Genomic DNA, 18,399 nt, shown 5'->3' with positions numbered 1-18,399 from the left:
CGCGGAAGACGAAGCGGCCGGCTGGTGAAGCTGAAGTTTCATCTGACGCACTGTTCTGCTTTTACCCGATCATCGCATGGATCATTTCTAGGCTCTCGGGTGCCTCGGCGTTTCTTGGATCCCGTTGATGTCTGCTTGGTGCCCGTGGTCGGCGTTGAAGTCCCTCTACACCGCTGCCCTTGCACTTCCTGGCTCAACCTGGGGCGGCAGTGTCTCCAAAACCTGAGACCGCTGTGCCGGGTTTCCCGACCTGTTGAAGCCCATGCTCCAGTTCCTGTCAGGATTGGCCTGATAAACGCCAGGTCGCTTGTGAATAAAACTTTTACTTTTCAGGACTTTTTCAGTTACCAAAACCTGGATTTTCTGTGTGTGACTGAAAATCCTGTTGGTGAGTCCAGTGCTCCATCTGAGCTTCTACCAGCGGACTCTTATTTTAATTCACCACGGGCTTCGGGGAGAGGGGGAGGCACAGCGACTGTTTACAAACAGGACTACAAATGTAAGCAGTGATTTCTACAGTTGTCATTCCCCAGCTTTGAGTTTTCATCATTTGAGATGAGACACATAAACCCAGTTTTCTGTGCTGTCGTCTACCGGCCCCCCAAATATAATAAGGATTTTATAAGCGACTTCTCTGACTTTTTAGCTGGGATTATAACTAACTATTAACATGTTCTTATTGTTGGAGATTTCAATATACACGTATGTTGTCCTGATAAGCCTCTGGTAAAGAACTTTTTAAGCCTTCTGGACTCTTTTAACCTGGTACTGGCCGTATCCGGCCCTACACATGAGCACGGACACACACTGGACCTGGTCATTTCCTGCGGTCTGCCTGTGACCAACCTGGAAATCTGTGACTCTGTGTTCTCGGATCACCTGCCTGTTTTATTCAGTGTCAGTTTGACACCTATTGCAGTTAAAACTCGCGCTGCTGCTCGGCGCTGTCGGATTATTAACCCTTCCACTGCCACTCAGTTCTCTACTGCTTTTCTTCAGCTCTGTGGATCATCTGACTTCCTCCACTCTGACACAGAAGAGCTCTGGTCCTGGTTCTATTCTTCCTCCCAAACCATCCTGGACTCAGTTGCTCCATTAAAAACCAGGCAGCCAAAGATTAAACCTGAGCCTTGGTTTAATGACTGAACTCGTGCTGTAAGGAAGGAATGTCGCCATGTTGAACGCAGGTGGAAAAAGGATAAATTGCAGGTTACTTTTCAAGTTTTAAAAGACTGTTGGCGTCTCTACCAGAGCACGGTTAAAGAGGCAAAAAGGGAATATTTGGCAAATATCATTTTCTCAAACAGTCATAACCCACGTGTTTTATTTAACACCATTGACTCTGTGCTTAATATCCCACAGAATGCCTCTTTGGAAGCTTCTCCTGATGTGTGTGATGATTTTCTGTGTTTTTTTTATTGAAAAGGTTGGTTGTACCAGGGCTCTCATCACAGCTCCTGACTCTGACCCCTCTGTTTTGGTCCCTTGCTCGGCTGCTTTCAATCAGTTTGAGCCTGTGACTGTCTCACTTTTAGAGGACGTGGTTGGCCACATTAAGCCATCAGGTTCCCCTCGTGATCCTGTCCCTCCATGATTTTTTAAAGATATTTTGTCTAGCATAGGGCAGCCTGTTCTTGCAATTATAAATAGCAGTCTGTCCTCGGGTGTGGTCCCTGCTAGTTTTAAACATGCAGTAGTGCAGCCACTGCTTAAAAAACCTGGCCTTGATCCTATTGTTCTGGCTAATTATTGGCCTATTTTGAAGCTGCCTTTTCTTTCTAAGGTTTTAGAAAAAATTGTGTACTGTCAGCTGAAACAGTTTCTCGATGACAATGGCATTCTGGAGGTTTTTCAGTCAGGTTTTAAAACTCCTCACAGCACAGAATCTGCTTTAATAAAGGTTTTTAATGACATCCTTCTTGCTTGTGATTCTGGTCACCATGTTGTTCTGATTTTACTTGACCTAACTGCTGCCTTTGATACAGTAGACCACGACATTTTAATATCGCGATTACACCACGTTGTAGGTATTGGTGACACTGTTCTTAAATGGTTCAAGTCTTACCTGGAGGAGAGAACATTTTCAGTGAATATTAGAGACTCTGAATCATCTGCTGCTTCAATGCCATATGGTGTCCCGCAGGGCTCAATTCTGGGCCCACTGCTTTTCTCTCTGTATTTACTGCCTCTGGGTTCTGTCCTCAGGAAACATGGGATTTCATTTCATTGTTATGCTGACGATTGCCAGATTTATTTGCCCCTGAAGCAGAAGGATGTCCATTACATCAAACATCTCCTGGCATGTCTAGGTGATTTTAAAGCTTGGTTGGCCTTGAACTTTTAAAATTTTAATGAAAAGAAAACAGAGGTGATGGTGTTTGGACCCAGTGGCTCCTGTGAGTCCTCCTCTGTTGACCTGGGACCCCTGGAGGTTTATTTTAAACCTGTTATTACAGATCTTGGTTTTAAGGTGGACAGTGATTTTAAATTGGACAGCCAAATCAGAGCCATGGTTAAGTCCAGCTTTTATCATTTAAGGCGATTGGCGTCAGTGAAATCTTTTCTTTCCAGGCAGCATTTTGAAACAGTGATCCACGCTTTTATTTCGACTCGACTGGATTACTGTAACTCACTATATCTGGGAGTCAGTCAGTCGCTGCTCTCACGTCTGCAGCTAGTACAGAATGCTGCTGCACGACTGTTGACAGGAACTCGAAAGAGGGAGCATGTGACCCCTGTCCTGGCCTCACTTCACTGCCTGCCTGTATATTTTAGGATTCATTTTAAAATTCTTGTTTGTTTTTAAATCACTGCCTAATCTTGCCCCGGCTTACCTCTCTGAGCTTGTTCACCCATACATACCTTATCGGTCTCTCAGGTCAGCAGATCAGCTGCTCTTGGAGGTACCGAGATCCAGAAGGAAGCTCGGAGAGGACAGGGCTTTCTCTGTCATGGGTCCTAAGTTATGGAACGACTTGCCTTTGCAGGTCAGAGGTCACTGTCCACTTTTAAAGCTTGTCTTAAAACCCATCTATTTTACTTGGCTTTCAACTCCAGGGGGTTCTAGTTTTAAATTGTATGTTGGTTGGTTTGTTTTTAAACTGTAAGAGTTTTTATTTTTTTATGTTTATTTATTTTAATTGTTATGTTGTGTTTTAGTGTACAGCACTTTGTATCAGCTGTGGTTGTTTTAAAGTGCTTTATAAATAAAGTTGGTATGGTATGAAGTGAATATATACTATATTTATGTTTAAGACAGAGATGGGCTGATATGAATTATACTCCGTTTTATCTTTTCCTGCTTTTGGTATGATGAATATTATTGCTCGTTTCCAGGATGGTGGGGTCTTACCCCTTTAAACGAAACCCCATGATTACAGCATTTTAACAGCAAAGATGTTATAGATTTCCTCAAAGTTTTATACCACTCAGCTGGTAATCCGTCTCTGCCTGGCGCCTTGCTTTCCTTCGATTTTGACACGGCTTTATTGACATCTGCTTCTGTTATGTCTGTGGTTATCCATTTATTTTGTTCTGCGCCAATTGAGGGATTATCCAAAGAACCTAGAAACTGATTTATTGATGGAAGCTTGATTAGTTAGGGCTGACTATTTAAATTCCTAAAATGTATTTCAAATGACTTGTGCTTTACACCAGAAGAAATAAATGTCCTGTTGGTAACAGGGTTTTGTTTGTTTTTAAGGATGAATCTGTTCAATTGTTGTATTTTAAGTCGCTGAGCCAATATTTGTTTTTGCTTGAGGTCAATTTTTTTCTGATTTAGTTTAATATATTTGAGTTTAAGTTCCACTTTATTGAGTTTGTTTAATTCTGCTTTTACGATAGCAATTTGCAGAATGAGAATAGGGTCAAAAATAGAAAAAGAATGACTTCCTAAACAAATGACTCATTAGGGAGTCTTGGTTGAAAACAAAAGTCCCCAGATGATGTTTGGGAGGTGGAGGGAGTCTCTCCTATAGGCAATGAGGCTCAATGCACACCCAGCCTTTAAACTGGCTCCCAAAACAATAGTTGTCTATTGTAATCTACCTATTGGAAACAGAAATGCATATTTTGTTAAGATTAACGAAGGCCAGATGTCTGACGGTGTATTTTTATGAAAATATTCGATTCCTAGTTCTTTCACTGGATCCGATCTCTATGATTGCAAATCTTACAACAGGGATGTTAAATACATTTGCGGACGGGTTTTTCTTGGTGAGGAGGCTGCATCATGATGACAGCTGAAACTTAATAAAACTTTCAAGAAACTCCAGCAGGTTGTCTCCCTCTGTGTCTTCAGGAATAACATACACACGGATGTTGTTTCTTATATTTTATCTCTGTTGCTTTTAGTTTGAGACGGCAACTCCGCTCTTTCTCTGGTCTCCTTCATGTTTGCCACGATTTTATTTACAGTAGCTTTCCTTTGACCTCCTCTCTGAAACTGGTTAAATTTCTCTTCATGTCTCTGGAGAAGTTGCCATGAAAGCAACTAAAATCAGAACAAGTGGATAAAATCTCTGTGGTTAGCGCTGATGCTAGCTTGAAGTCCTTCCTGTTTTGGTCGAATACGTCTTCATCAATTTTTCCTTTGGAGACTGTCATTCCTATGTTTTGTGTCCGGTTTGGTGGACAGTTATTTTTTTGGTGTCTTTTCTGTTTTTATTATAAGTTCATGGATGCTAAAAGGTTAATTCAGCTCAAGCGAAGGGGAGTTAGCCAACTGCTTTGGGAGCGCTCATTCAATGTGTCCCCATATTTTAACAAATGTATTAAAAAAAACGTAACGGGATTAATAGAAGAGCGACGTTGTGATGACTTCCTAAGGGTGGGGTGTTGGAAAGAGCAGGACTTTCTTAAAGAGACATAGTCCCAATTTCAAGGGATCATATTTCTTTTAAGTCGTATTTGATTTATACAGCATTTTTTTAAACAACTAGAAGTAACAGAGTTACTTCTAGTTGTTATATAAAATGATACTGTGGCTGGAAACCCATAATACTTCCACTATAAATTAGTTGTTATTTTTGTATAAATGTTTACAAATGTTCAGTGCCTAATGAAATAAATATAAACAATTTATAAAGTAAAACTTAATTTCCTTTCAGTTTCATAGAATTTGAATTTTGCTGAAGTACACTGTAATAGATAATGCCTCTTTCTTGGCTTCTGTTTACGCATCAATAAACGGTTACACATCCTAAAGTGCTGTTTTATCTTTTGCTTATGCGTCCTGCAGGAAAAGAAGAAGAAGTTTGAGAAAGAGAGTGAAAAATATTACTCTCTGCTCGATAAACATCTGAATCTCTCTGCCAAGAAGAAGGAGAGTCAGCTTCAAGAGGTCGGATGTGGCTCAAGTGTTTTGCATTGGTTCGGTATTGAAATGTGAAACTAATAATTACACCGTTGCGGTCATTCCAGTAATCAATCTTCTTTGCTTTTTCCTGAAGGCTGATGACCTTCTTGATAGGGAGCGGGTGAACTTCTATGAATCGTCAGTGGAATACGTATACCAGATCCATCAAGTTCAGGACAGGAAGAAGTTTGACGTTGTGGAGCCGGTGAGTGCTGCCGGCGGTTTCCCACTCTTCCTCTTTGCTACCGCACGCGCAGGGAAGAGGGCCTTTAATTCACCTCGACAGTCGCGCTTTCAGCCACAGTCTGAAAATATGTTTCGTCCTTTGGTTTGATAGGTGCTGGCGTTCCTTCACAGCATTTTAACTCTCAACAACTTGACAGTGGAGATGACTCAGGACTTTATGCCTTATAAGCAGGAGCTGCAGCTCAGCTTGCAGAACGTGAGTGGTGTTGCTGAGGATTGTTGGGGGGATGTAATATCGTCTGACTTGAGCCCTTTCAGTTCTATTCTGTCTTTGTCTGCAGTCTAGAAACCACTATGAGAGCACTTGTGAGGAGTTGGAGGAGCTGATGAAGAGGATGAAGCATCCTTCTCAAATCTCAAAGATGCAGAGCTTCCTGCCGTTGGAGGGTTATTTGTACTGTCAGGAGAAGCGTACGTATTAAAGATGAAGATTGCAGACGTATTGTAAATGCATTTGACTGAATTTGTGTGATAAACGTATAAAGAGTCACATCCAATCTAAATAGTCAGGGATAAAGGCATGGAAATGTTTGACTCAGGGTTAAGTTGTAAAACAATATCCCAAACTCTGAACATTTCCAGAAAGTTTATCAAGTCATCGTACAAAAATGAAAAGCATTTTATGTTACATTAACGGGGCAGTATTGTGTAAAACTGACTTTATATAGCTTTAAATCATGTTATAATGTTATTCCCTCATCAAAAACATACCTGGAGTGTTGCTTTGACTTTTTTCATGCATGTTTAAGAAATCCTTTAATCTCCCGTGGCAACCATTCAGCGGTGCAAAACGCCTGGAGGGACAGAGCGCCCCTTGCAGACTCCTCTGCAGCTCCTCCTCAGAGCAGCAGCTTCTGAGCTCCTCATTACAGAGCAGCCCTCCTCCGAGACTCCCTCACTCTGCTCCTTCAGACTAGCCAGCAGCAATTAGCACCTGGTGGAACTGTGCATCTGCTGAGCTCATTACACAAACTATTTCTCAGTTGGTAAAAATGTTGTTAAGGGGTTAGTAGTGGAGCAGTGTTGTTGAGGATTTCCTGAAGGTGGAGGGTGAGAAAGAGCAGCCTTAGTTTCTTAAAGAGACAGAGGCCCCAATTTCAAGACTTTGGATTACAAAGTCAATTTTCTTTTAAGTTGTGTTTGATATATACAGAAGTTTTATAACAACTGAAGGTAACGCAGTTGCTTGATTGTGCTATGAAATTATACTATGAGGCTGGAAAACACATAATACTGCTCCTTTAAATCTACCCAAACCTGACTTTTAACCTAAACAGACCAAGATGGAGCATTTCTGTCTGCAGGAGGCATGTTCCAAAAAACTTGTAACTGTAACTGTAGTAAAACATAGTTTGTAATTGTAACACGACAAGATGTGAAATCACATATTTTCGAGTTATTTTGTCTCCAAGTCTCAACAGACCTTTTTGTGTCCTTATTTTGTTGTTGTTTTGGTCACACCAGGGGCTTTGGGTGCATCGTGGGTCAAATATTTTTGCAAATATCACAAGGATGGGAGAATGCTGATCATGGTGTCCTGTGAACAGAAGCCTGCAACAAAACAGGTACTATTACCACCAATAACCAGAACGTGGGGCCTTTGTCACCACTTACATTCTTTAAACAACTTACCCCACCGTTGTTGACTCCCATCGTCGACCACTTCTCCAACTTTATCTCTTTTTTTATTCTTTTATTTTCCATGCAGGCCCCAACGATACTCACCCTGAAATCCTGCATCCGCCGCAAGACCGACTCCATAGACAAGCGCTTCTGCTTTGACGTGGAAACCGTGGAGAGGTTAGCGCAAACACAACCTGACGAGGCAACGCGAGAGCCTTGTGGGATAAACAGGTTGAGGCGGCGAGGTGAACAGGTGGCTTACAAGGACAGAGTGTGAAGGCTAAATGGACCGTAGCCCAAACAATCCCTGAGCAATGAGCTGGCGCTGGAAACAGATGGCAAACTGTCTGATTGCAGGGGGAAGGAACACAACAAGCTCATATTTATATAAAAGCACACCATTTGGAACAAAATGCATTTTAATAACTGCTTGAACTACGAGCTTCTCTGTCACCTTGCTGGCCTTTCTGGTCTTGAAATGGATGGAAACACTCGAATGTCGTCTGTGCTGTTTAGAGGGGTTTTATTGAGCTTGAATTCTGCATTGAGAGTGACTCTGATTCGAACATATCTGGTAGTTTGGCTGTTTGGTAAACTCAAGATGGCAGTGCTGTGTAATGAAATGCTCCTGGAGTTAAAGCAGACATTCAGCTTAATAGAAATGGATACAATAAAATACATATTTAACGCAGATTAGTTGTTTTAGCGACTTTGATACTTAACATTTCCCATGTATAAAAGATTTGACATTTATTTCACTCTGAAAGTTGATTGCGACTTAAATTTATTCATAGGGTTTTGCCAGAGGAAGCTTTCATCTCGTTGCACAGTTGTCTTTGTTAACAATTGATTCACATCCCCATGAGCTGCAAAATCTGGCACTCGGCGGCGTTTTCTGCACGACGACAATTGCAGCAATGTGTTTTTATTTTTTATTTTTTATTATTACTTTATGCTTACTTACTTTTATCTCGTTTAGCTTCCAGGATGTTGTCAGATACATCAAAGACGCTCCCTCCCGGGGTGTTCTTATCGTTTTTTTTCCTTTTTCCATCTACTCCACTTGGCTTTAAAGATATGAGTCTGATGTGTGAATTTAATCAAACTGGCTACTGTTGAAGAGTGCGTCGTTTCAGCTGAATAATTAAACTGCAACCTTTGCCTTCCTAATGGCTCTTGTTACCGTTTCCACAGAAACGCACCCGTCACTTTCCAGGCCCTTTCGGAGGGGGACAGGAAGTTGTGGATGGAGGCCATGGATGGGAAAGAGCCTGTGAGTTTGTGTTGCTCATTTAGAAATGGTCTTCTTTGACTTTGATAAAAAAAAAAAGAAATTGCTTTGCTTGGCAATGATTTTTAAAGTTAAATTTGTTATAACTTTTTCTCAGCTCTACACATGCTCACAAGAATGCGCACAGGTTCAAATACAAACCCTGATAAAATATTTGACTTGATGTTAATTGGACCACATGCTTTTAAAAGCAAACGGATCATGATTACCCCCTTTTTTATCATTCTTTTCACTCTTTCCCCCTTTCGAAATTTCCCCACCGCTTTTGTATCTACCACTAAAAATATACAGTTGTGGTCTTTGAAGGTAATGAAAGTCTATTCAACAGACCGTTTGTTGTTGGTATGCAGAAGTTGCATGCATTGAACATAAAATATGAAATCCTGCTAAATATTGTGCCCAGATAGACCTTTGAAATTGTGATGACAATTGTGATTTAATGCATTTGCTCAACTTTACTTCCTTTGAAGTCGGATAGCTTAATATTTGTCGGTTCTGACCAGACAACTTTGTCCCAGGAGGTGATGGGCCTGTCCATGCGGGCAGATGTAAAGATCAGTTGAGCATTAAAGTTGTTGATTTTGAAGCAGGAATTTATTGTTAGCTGGCTTGAGCATTTGTGGCTCCTAAGTTGATCCTAAACATCCCAACTAATTGCCTTTTTTCTTAAGATTACAGTTTGGCTCAGATGATTTGAAACTTGGATATAATGTGGTGTGTTCCAGTATGAAAATGTTCCCAAACAAACATAAAAAATGGTTTCGAAATCGTTATTTTAGGTTTTTGTAATAGTCTTTCCAAAACCCCGAAATCAACCCTACTAAGAATTTATGCACCACTTTTAAAAGCCAAGTCTGCCCTGGGAAACAAACCAGTTTCAGTGAACTCTGCTAATTCTAAAAGCACATGTTTGAGGCGAAAATCTCAAAGGGACATCAAATTAAATATTAATGGAGTTGCGTGTTTTTATTTTTACCTGTATGGATAATTTTGAACATGTGTTGATAGCAGAAAATCCACAATGTAAGCAAACATTTTTTTTCTTCCCCAAATTCTTGTTTTTCAATCCACTGATGTTGATTTGTTGTGTGCTTTTATATCCATAGAACAACTTGATCCATAAAAGCCCAACAACAATGTGACATCATTCAGTTTGGAGGTAGCATATCTGCAACCAAAACTCAATTTTGAAAAAGCTTTTTGCACCACTGATTATTTTTGAGGATGTTTAAAATGCATCTAATTAAATGTAGTTTGCAAAAAAACAAAAACAAAAAAAACTGGAGCTGAGAAACAACCAGCTGAGAAAAATCCTGTTTAAATGATGTTCAATTATTTGTGTAGGTGTAAAACAGCATGACGACTGGCAGCTTAACATTAACTGGCATTTAACTGCTTAACTGGCATTTATGAGGCACTGGGTTCTGTACAAGATACATCTGAGGTATCATGATGCTTTCAGCGCACAACAAGGTATTTGTGTGCAGGTTGGTTGGCTGCAGCCTCAAATGACTTTAAACCAAATAGGGTTTGGTGTTGATGGAGCAAATTCTGCAGAAAATACATCTGTTCTGCATCTTGGGGAAAGGAAAAAAAGATCCTACTCACTACAGAGGATTTTCTTTCGTTTTGCGCCTCTTGATGAATGTCGCATCTTAACCAATTCAGTCTATTATTTGCTTGTGGTTGACAAAGACAAATAAAGGATGTGAAAATGACACGTGGCACACATTTTAGTGCCCTTTTGCTGCGCCACTTCCCCGTCAGAGTCATCATATTTTTTTTAAAGCCTACTCTTGCAGTTTACACTGACGGGTAAATTCCCTGCACGCCAAAGCCGACTTTGTTCATTAAGCACTTTTAAAAACATCAAACACAAAACATGAAAATGCAAAAGAAGAGAAACAAAAACATGAGCAAAACAGAATAAAATGCAACTAGTGGTTTCGGTAGAAATACGCAATGCATGAGTCATATAAAACAATAAAATCAAAATACCAATGACTTCTTATACCGGGTTAAAAGCTAAACTGAAGACATTGTTTTTCACTACAGATTTAAAAATGAAGAGGCTGTTAAAAATTTGTGAACTTCAAACAGCAAAAGCCCTGGTGCTTCAGCACTTTCCACCTAAGTTCAGCAAAATCTGCTCAGCTGGTCTGTGCGACCGAGAAAGGCAGTACGAGGGCGGTTGTCCAGATTGGTACTGAGGGGTAAGACCATTCAAATATTTCCCAACAAAAACTTTTTAAATGAAGTCTAAAGTAGACGGGCAGCCTGTGTAATGAAAATAAAACGGGAACTCCTCCGTGTTCCAGTCTAAATCTTTGCGGTAGCATTTTGTGCCCACTGAAGGAATGCCAAGGAAGGCAGCTTAACACCAACAAACAAATCATTCCAGTAATCCAGTCGAGTTGTAATTAAAGCATGGCTTTCTCTTTCAAAGTCATGTTTTGACATCGGTTTTATTTTGGCCAGGTGCCTCAGCTGAACGAGATGGATCACACCCCTGCACTTTTCTGACCACTCAGCTTGAAATCGCTGTCCATTTTAAAACCTAAATTAGACAGTTGGTGTTTTATAGTGTACCACAGTGCCCATGGTCACTGGGAAAGACCAAAAGTCAACATCGAGAAGTCATCCATTTGTTTCAGGAGCGCATAAATCTTGGTATCTTTTGTAAAGCAGTGAGAAGTAATGTCATGCTTTCTAAGATCAGCTAAGAAAAAAAAAAGTAGAAGTCCAAGAATTGAACCCTGTGGGGCTCCACATGATAGTGGAATGGAGGATGCTCTAAAATGATTTAGGTTAGCATAAAAAGACAGCCCAGAGCTAAAAATTAGCTCTCATTTAGGTTACAAATATCTCCACGGTGTCGTAAACACAATATTCAGATATTGTGATCTGCTATCTTGAAAGAGGCGCTGAATCTTGGAGAATCAGGACCACATGGTCCCCTGAAAATGTATCCAGAAGGATTTCATTTAAGATGCTGAACAAAGCAAAGACTGAGCTGCAAAGTGATTTAAAACCTGACTGAAAGCTCCCAGAACTTCATTTTCTTTTAAAACGCTTTCGCAGTTGGACGTAAATAATGGTCGCCAGAATTGTGTCTTTCACATTACAATGTCCTGAATGAGAGGCGAGATACAGTGGGGCAAAAAAAAAAAAGTATTTATTCAGCCACTGATTGGGGAAGTTCTCCTGCTTAGAAAGATGAGAGGTCAGTAATTTTCATCATAGGTACACTTTAATAATAAGAGACAAAATGGGACATAAAAAATTCCAGGAAATCACATATTAGGATTTTTAAAGAATTTCTTTGTAAATTATGGTGGAAGATAAGTATTGGGTCACCCACAAACAAGCACACATCTGTGATTTCTTCTTTAAGAAGCTCTTCCATCCTCCACCCATTATCTGTATAAAAGACACCTGTCCACAACCTCATGCAGTCACACTCCAAACTGAGCCAAGACCAAAGAGCCACCAGGAAGAAAACTGCAGATTTGCACCAGGCTGGGAAGAATGACTCTACAGTAAGCAAGCAGGTTGATGTGAATGAGCGATGAACAGGGCAGTGCATCGGGAAATTTCAAGCCAAAACCTCCTCCCATCAGTGAGAGCATTGAAGGTGGAACAGGCTTTGTCTTCCGGCATGACAATGATCCCCAAACGCACTAGTCGGACAACAGCGGAGTGGCTCCGTTAAAAAGCACTTCAAGGTCCTGAAGTGGATTACCCAGCTTCTAGACCTCAACCCCATAGAAAATGTTTGTAAGGAGTTGAAAGTTTGCCATCAACAAGCCCAAAGCATCACTGCCCTACAGGAGAGCTGCAAGGTGGAATGGGCCAAAATACAATCAGGAAATGTTTGACCATTGCCAACAAAGGTTATGTTGCAAAGTATTGTTGAGCGTTTTTTATTGACCAAGTACTTATTTTCCACCATAATGCACAAATAAATTCTTTAAAAATGCTACAATGTTTTCTTTGATTTCTGTTTTATAATTTTTATTCTTTTAATTTTTGGCTCTCATAGTTGAAGTGAACCTGTAGTGAAAATTACTGACCTCTCGTTAAGAAGGTGAACTTGCACAATCAGTGTCTGACTGGATACTTTTTTGTCCCACTGTGAGGAATCTAGAAGCACAGCTGTGGTAGTAAATGTTCATCTAAAGACAGATTTCAGTATTTTAACACTATGGATTGGCATTTTTATTTAATATTTGAAACTGCAGATTCTTTAATGGAGGTCATTTTTAATTAAACTAAAATACATTTCTTTGTAAAGTATCAAGTTTTATATATTTTTTTTCAGTACTTTACACTGCTTTTTATTGGGATTTACATGAGAGATCAACACAAAGTAACACACTTGTGAACTGGAAGAATATGTTGTGGTTTTCAAAAATATTCGTGGATAAAAATCTGAAAAGTGTGGCATTAGTTTGTTTTCTGTCCTACTTCAGAAATACACTAATAAGCAAACAGGCACTGGAGTGTAATTTAATCTTAATGTATATATCAGGATTAATACATTAAAGTTTTTACTGGTCTACACACTAACATCTTAAGCGAATAAAGTGACAAGTCACAGATAAAGGATAAAATATTTTTGGACACTTTAATTAGGATGAAACAACTGAAGTGCAAAATATTTTTATTTTCATTGTATTTTTTTATGTTTTGCTTTTTTAAGACTTTATAGTTGGTGCTTAGATATTAATAATGACTTCCAATGGTACAACTTTTTCTGTAAATTTTAAACATTTTTTTAACTTGGTAACATGAAGGGCTGCTGGATGATCGCCCTACGATCTCTACCATTAAGTTTAGCAAGTTTTCAGGGAAAAGCCCGGTACATTTAATGTAAAAACCAGAATTTTCCTCTAACCTCACAGTTTTGTGGTACTTTTTCATTTTTGCTCAATCGCATAAATCCCAAACAAATTCTTTGAAGTTTGTCGGAACGTAACACAACGTGAAAAAGTTCATTACTAAAATTTTTTGCAGGATGCATCAAGGCATATATGTACATGATATCTGATTTTTATTTAATAAAAAAAACATGCATCAGTGTTCCTGCTTGTTAATGCATTCATAGATTTGGAATTCATTTAATGATCTGGATTTTCCTTTTTTTTTTCCTGTTTTTTCAGAAACATGCAAAAACTGAACATATCACTTTTCTCTTTGGCTAATTTCTGTTGTTCCACTCTCCAAAAACGAGTCTAATAATGAATGCGTGTAGCTGCAGATAACTTGATGCCTCCTATTTCCAGACGTCTCTGGTAGACCCAAACTGGCCCTCGTTTCTGTTCTGCTGTGAGTGTTAAAACAGCCATAAATCACAGTTGACCACTAGACTGATGCATTACAGTTTCGATGAATGTTTTGGCAACATTTTGCGCCTTTCACGGCCAAGACATCGACATGCCTGATCTCACATCCCAAAATAAAAAGTTATTCCCCATTAAAAAACTTTTTTTTAAGTGTTTGGCAGTCAAGGGGAAAGAAATCCCTGCATGTACTTCTCCAGAGTCTCTTAAGCGACTGGATATGTTGGCAATTTTCTTGTTTGGCACAGAAAGGAAATCAATCATTCAAAATGCTGGAAAATGGACTTTCGCTTTTAACTCTTAGTAATTATTCACTCTGGCATCCCCATTATTATTGTTTTTTTTTTTGTTTTTTTTCTTCCCATATGTTAGATTTTAGTACTGATGCAGAATGTAACTCTGTGGGAATACCATAACACAGCATGCTGGAAGTCAGCAGCCTCTGAATCAATTGTCGGGTGTGACTACCATATTTTTTCCCTCCAACTACTACCTGCTGCTTCGCGGTCATTGAACAAGACTCTCTCAGCATCTCCCGCTGCTCTGTACTTAGCCCTTAGCCTCATGGCTTTAATGGCTGTCAGAGCCATGAGGAGGAGGAGTAGCACGCTGTTTCAGGAAGAGAATCAGATTGAAGCATTGATATAAAGACCAGCACGTTTGATAAGGTCTGATCTCACGGTCAGAAGTTCTAAGTCTGACTTGCTGGCAGCTGTACCTGCAGTACCGGAGCCAAATTTACCCAAAGATTGAATGCATCGTTCTTTTTCTGCTCCTCGTTGTCGTTCTATGCTATAAAACCGTTAACTGAAACCAGAAAATGGCGCTCATCACCTCGTAATTCATCCCGAAGGTCTGTCGCTGTGCATAGGAAGCTGAATCCCATGGATTTGTTGCCTTGAACCATAAGTTTTTTTCTTTCTTTCTTTCTTTTTTCCTCCTCTTTCGCTTAAAAAATGGATGCAGTCATTAATCACAGTGGTGGATTTTTCCACATGCTCCACAGTCTTCAATTTCTTTTTACATTTGCTATTTTCATTTCAGATTTATCACTCCCCCATTCACAAGCAAGCAGAAAGTAAGTCAGTCATCACTATCCCCCCGAGCCTGAAGTTGTGATAAAATATTCAGTTTTTCTGTGGAAAGGTCTCATTTCTGTGGGGGGGTATTTTTCTTTTTTTGTTGTTGTTGTTGTTTGCTTTCCTGCAGTGGAACTAAATGAAACTGGATTCAAGTTTGTGCGAAAGTGCTTCAACTACATTGAAACTAAAGGTAAGTTTTTTACTGTCCGTGTTCTTGTTGGTTTCTTACTCGCCTGTTGGGGGCGTAGTTGAGTCGTCTGTTGGCATCACTCCTTGGGATTGCTGTGAAGGGGAGCTATCGCTCATCACAGCGCCGTTAAAAGGCTCATATGAAACCTGCTTCAGGTTGGAAAGCTCTTCCCTCGGCACATCCAGGCTTCCTACGCAGTCTGGAAAAGTCTCAAATTTTATTACAGAGTTTTCCGGATCTGGATCAGAATGAAAAAAGAAAATAATAGTGTATCAAAATACTTTACTCCCCGTCCCGCTGTCTAAATGTCCTTGATACCTTGTATCATTCCTTCTTTCTGTCTTTATTTCTCCTTCTTTCTTTCCTTTGTTGTGCCCTTCGTTATGCAGCCATTCAGTCTTTCCTTTCTGCCTCGGCTCTTCCTCATGCCCTTCTTTAGTTGGTTGTCTTTGGTCTGTCTCATGTTGTCCTTTCTTTGCCTTCTACCTTCACAATGTCCTTCCTCCATTTAGTCCTTGTNTTTTAAATTGTATGTTGGTTGGTTTGTTTTTAAACTGTAAGAGTTTTTATTTTTTTATGTTTATTTATTTTAATTGTTATGTTGTGTTTTAGTGTACAGCACTTTGTATCAGCTGTGGTTGTTTTAAAGTGCTTTATAAATAAGGTTGGTATGGTATGAAGTGAATATAATATATTTATGTTTAAGACAGAGATGGGCTGATATGACTTGTACTCCATTTTATCTTTTCCTGCTTTTGGTATGATGAATATTATTGCTCGTTTCCAGGATGGGGAGGTCTTGCCCCTTTAAACGAAACCCCATGATTACAGCATTTTAACAGCAAAGATGTTATAGATTTCCTCAAAGTTTTATACCACTCAGCTGGTAATCCGTCTCTGCCTGGCGCCTTGCTTTCCTTCGATTTTGACACGGCTTTATTGACATCTGCTTCTGTTATGTCTGTGGTTATCCATTTATTTTGTTCTGCGCCAATTGAGGGATTATCCAAAGAACCTAGAAACTGATTTATTGATGGAAGCTTGATTAGTTAGGGCTGACTATTTAAATTCCTAAAATGTATTTCAAATGACTTGTGCTTTACACCAGAAGAAATAAATGTCCTGTTGGTAACAGGGTTTTGTTTGTTTTTAAGGATGAATCTGTTCAATTGTTGTATTTTAAGTCGCTGAGCCAATATTTGTTTTTGCTTGAGGTCAATTTTTTTCTGATTTAGTTTAATATATTTGAGTTTAAGTTCCACTTTATTGAGTTTGTTTAATTCTGCTTTTACGATAGCAATTTGCAGAATGAGAATAGAAAAAGAATGAGTTCCTAAACAAATGACTCATTAGGGAGTCTTGGTTGAAAACAAAAGTCCCCAGATGATGTTTGGGAGGTGGAGGGAGTCTCTCCTATAGGCAATGAGGCTCAATGCACACCCAGCCTTTAAACTGGCTCCCAAAACAATAGTTGTCTATTGTAATCTACCTATTGGAAACAGAAATGCCTATTTTGTTAAGATTAACAAAGGCCAGATGTCTGACGGTGTATTTTTATGAAAATATTCGATTCCTAGTTCTTTCACTGGATCCGATCTCTATGATTGCAAATCTTACAACAGGGATGTTAAATACATTTGCGGACGGGTTTTTCTTGGTGAGGAGGCTGCATCATGATGACAGCTGAAACTTAATAAAACTTTCAAGAAACTCCAGCAGGTTGTCTCCCTCTGTGTCTTCAGGAATAACATACACACGGATGTTGTTTCTTATATTTTATCTCTGTTGCTTTTAGTTTGAGACGGCAACTCCGCTCTTTCTCTGGTCTCCTTCATGTTTGCCACGATTTTATTTACAGTAGCTTTCCTTTGACCTCCTCTCTGAAACTGGTTAAATTTCTCTTCATGTCTCTGGAGAAGTTGCCATGAAAGCAACTAAAATCAGTACAAGTGGATAAAATCTCTGTGGTTAGCGCTGATGCTAGCTTGAAGTCCTTCCTGTTTTGGTCGAATACGTCTTCATCAATTTTTCCTTTGGAGACTGTCATTCCTATGTTTTGTGTCCGGTTTGGTGGACAGTTATTTTTTTGGTGTCTTTTCTGTTTTTATTATAAGTTCATGGATGCTAAAAGGTTAATTCAGCTCAAGCGAAGGGGAGTTAGCCAACTGCTTTGGGAGCGCTCATTCAATGTGTCCCCATATTTTAACAAATGTATTAAAAAAAACGTAACGGGATTAATAGAAGAGCGACGTTGTGATGACTTCCTAAGGGTGGGGTGTTGGAAAGAGCAGGACTTTCTTAAAGAGACATAGTCCCAATTTCAAGGGATCATATTTCTTTTAAGTCGTATTTGATTTATACAGCATTTTTTTAAACAACTAGAAGTAACAGAGTTACTTGATTGTGTTATATAAAATGATACTGTCGCTGGAAACCCATAATACTTCCACTATAAATGTATTGTTTTTTTTGTATAAATGTTTACAAATGTTCAGTGCCTAATAAAATGAATATAAACAATTTATAAAGTAAAACTTAGTTTCCTTTCAGTTTCATAGAATTTGAATTTTGCTGAAGTACACTGTAATAGATAATGCCTCTTTCTTGGCTTCTGTTTACGCATCAATAAACGGTTACACATCCTAAAGTGCTGTTTTATCTTTTGCTTATGCGTCCTGCAGGAAAAGAAGAAGAAGTTTGAGAAAGAGAGTGAAAAATATTACTCTCTGCTCGATAAACATCTGAATCTCTCTGCCAAGAAGAAGGAGAGTCAGCTTCAAGAGGTCGGATGTGGCTCAAGTGTTTTGCATTGGTTCGGTATTGAAATGTGAAACTAATAATTACACCGTTGCGGTCATTCCAGTAATCAATCTTCTTTGCTTTTTCCTGAAGGCTGATGACCTTCTTGATAGGGAGCGGGTGAACTTCTATGAATCGTCAGTGGAATACGTATACCAGATCCATCAAGTTCAGGACAGGAAGAAGTTTGACGTTGTGGAGCCGGTGAGTGCTGCCGGCGGTTTCCCACTCTTCCTCTTTGCTACCGCACGCGCAGGGAAGAGGGCCTTTAATTCACCTCGACAGTCGCGCTTTCAGCCACAGTCTGAAAATATGTTTCGTCCTTTGGTTTGATAGGTGCTGGCGTTCCTTCACAGCATTTTAACTCTCAACAACTTGACAGTGGAGATGACTCAGGACTTTATGCCTTATAAGCAGGAGCTGCAGCTCAGCTTGCAGAACGTGAGTGGTGTTGCTGAGGATTGTTG

At 39.5% G+C, this 18,399-nt stretch overlaps 1 protein-coding gene across 1 annotated transcript in view; it reads left to right on the top strand.

Annotated features, from left to right (window-relative positions):
• Positions 1 to 18,399, top strand: part of ophn1 (oligophrenin 1) — a 58,959-nt gene that overhangs the window by 7,726 nt on the left and 32,834 nt on the right. The window contains exons 5-11 of the mRNA XM_016668346.1: positions 5,243 to 5,344; positions 5,454 to 5,564; positions 5,697 to 5,801; positions 5,887 to 6,016; positions 7,070 to 7,170; positions 7,314 to 7,405; positions 8,848 to 8,850. Coding sequence (XP_016523832.1) covers positions 5,243 to 5,344; positions 5,454 to 5,564; positions 5,697 to 5,801; positions 5,887 to 6,016; positions 7,070 to 7,170; positions 7,314 to 7,405; positions 8,848 to 8,850 — 644 coding nt within the window. The remainder of the gene's footprint in view (positions 1 to 5,242; positions 5,345 to 5,453; positions 5,565 to 5,696; positions 5,802 to 5,886; positions 6,017 to 7,069; positions 7,171 to 7,313; positions 7,406 to 8,847; positions 8,851 to 18,399) is intronic.

This window comes from Poecilia formosa, unplaced genomic scaffold, assembly GCF_000485575.1.
Source record: "Poecilia formosa unplaced genomic scaffold, Poecilia_formosa-5.1.2 Scaffold14, whole genome shotgun sequence".
In the NCBI taxonomy this organism is placed as follows: domain Eukaryota; kingdom Metazoa; phylum Chordata; class Actinopteri; order Cyprinodontiformes; family Poeciliidae; genus Poecilia; species Poecilia formosa.
Note: the sequence above shows the minus strand (reverse complement) of the source record. Positions and strands in the feature narration are given on the sequence as shown.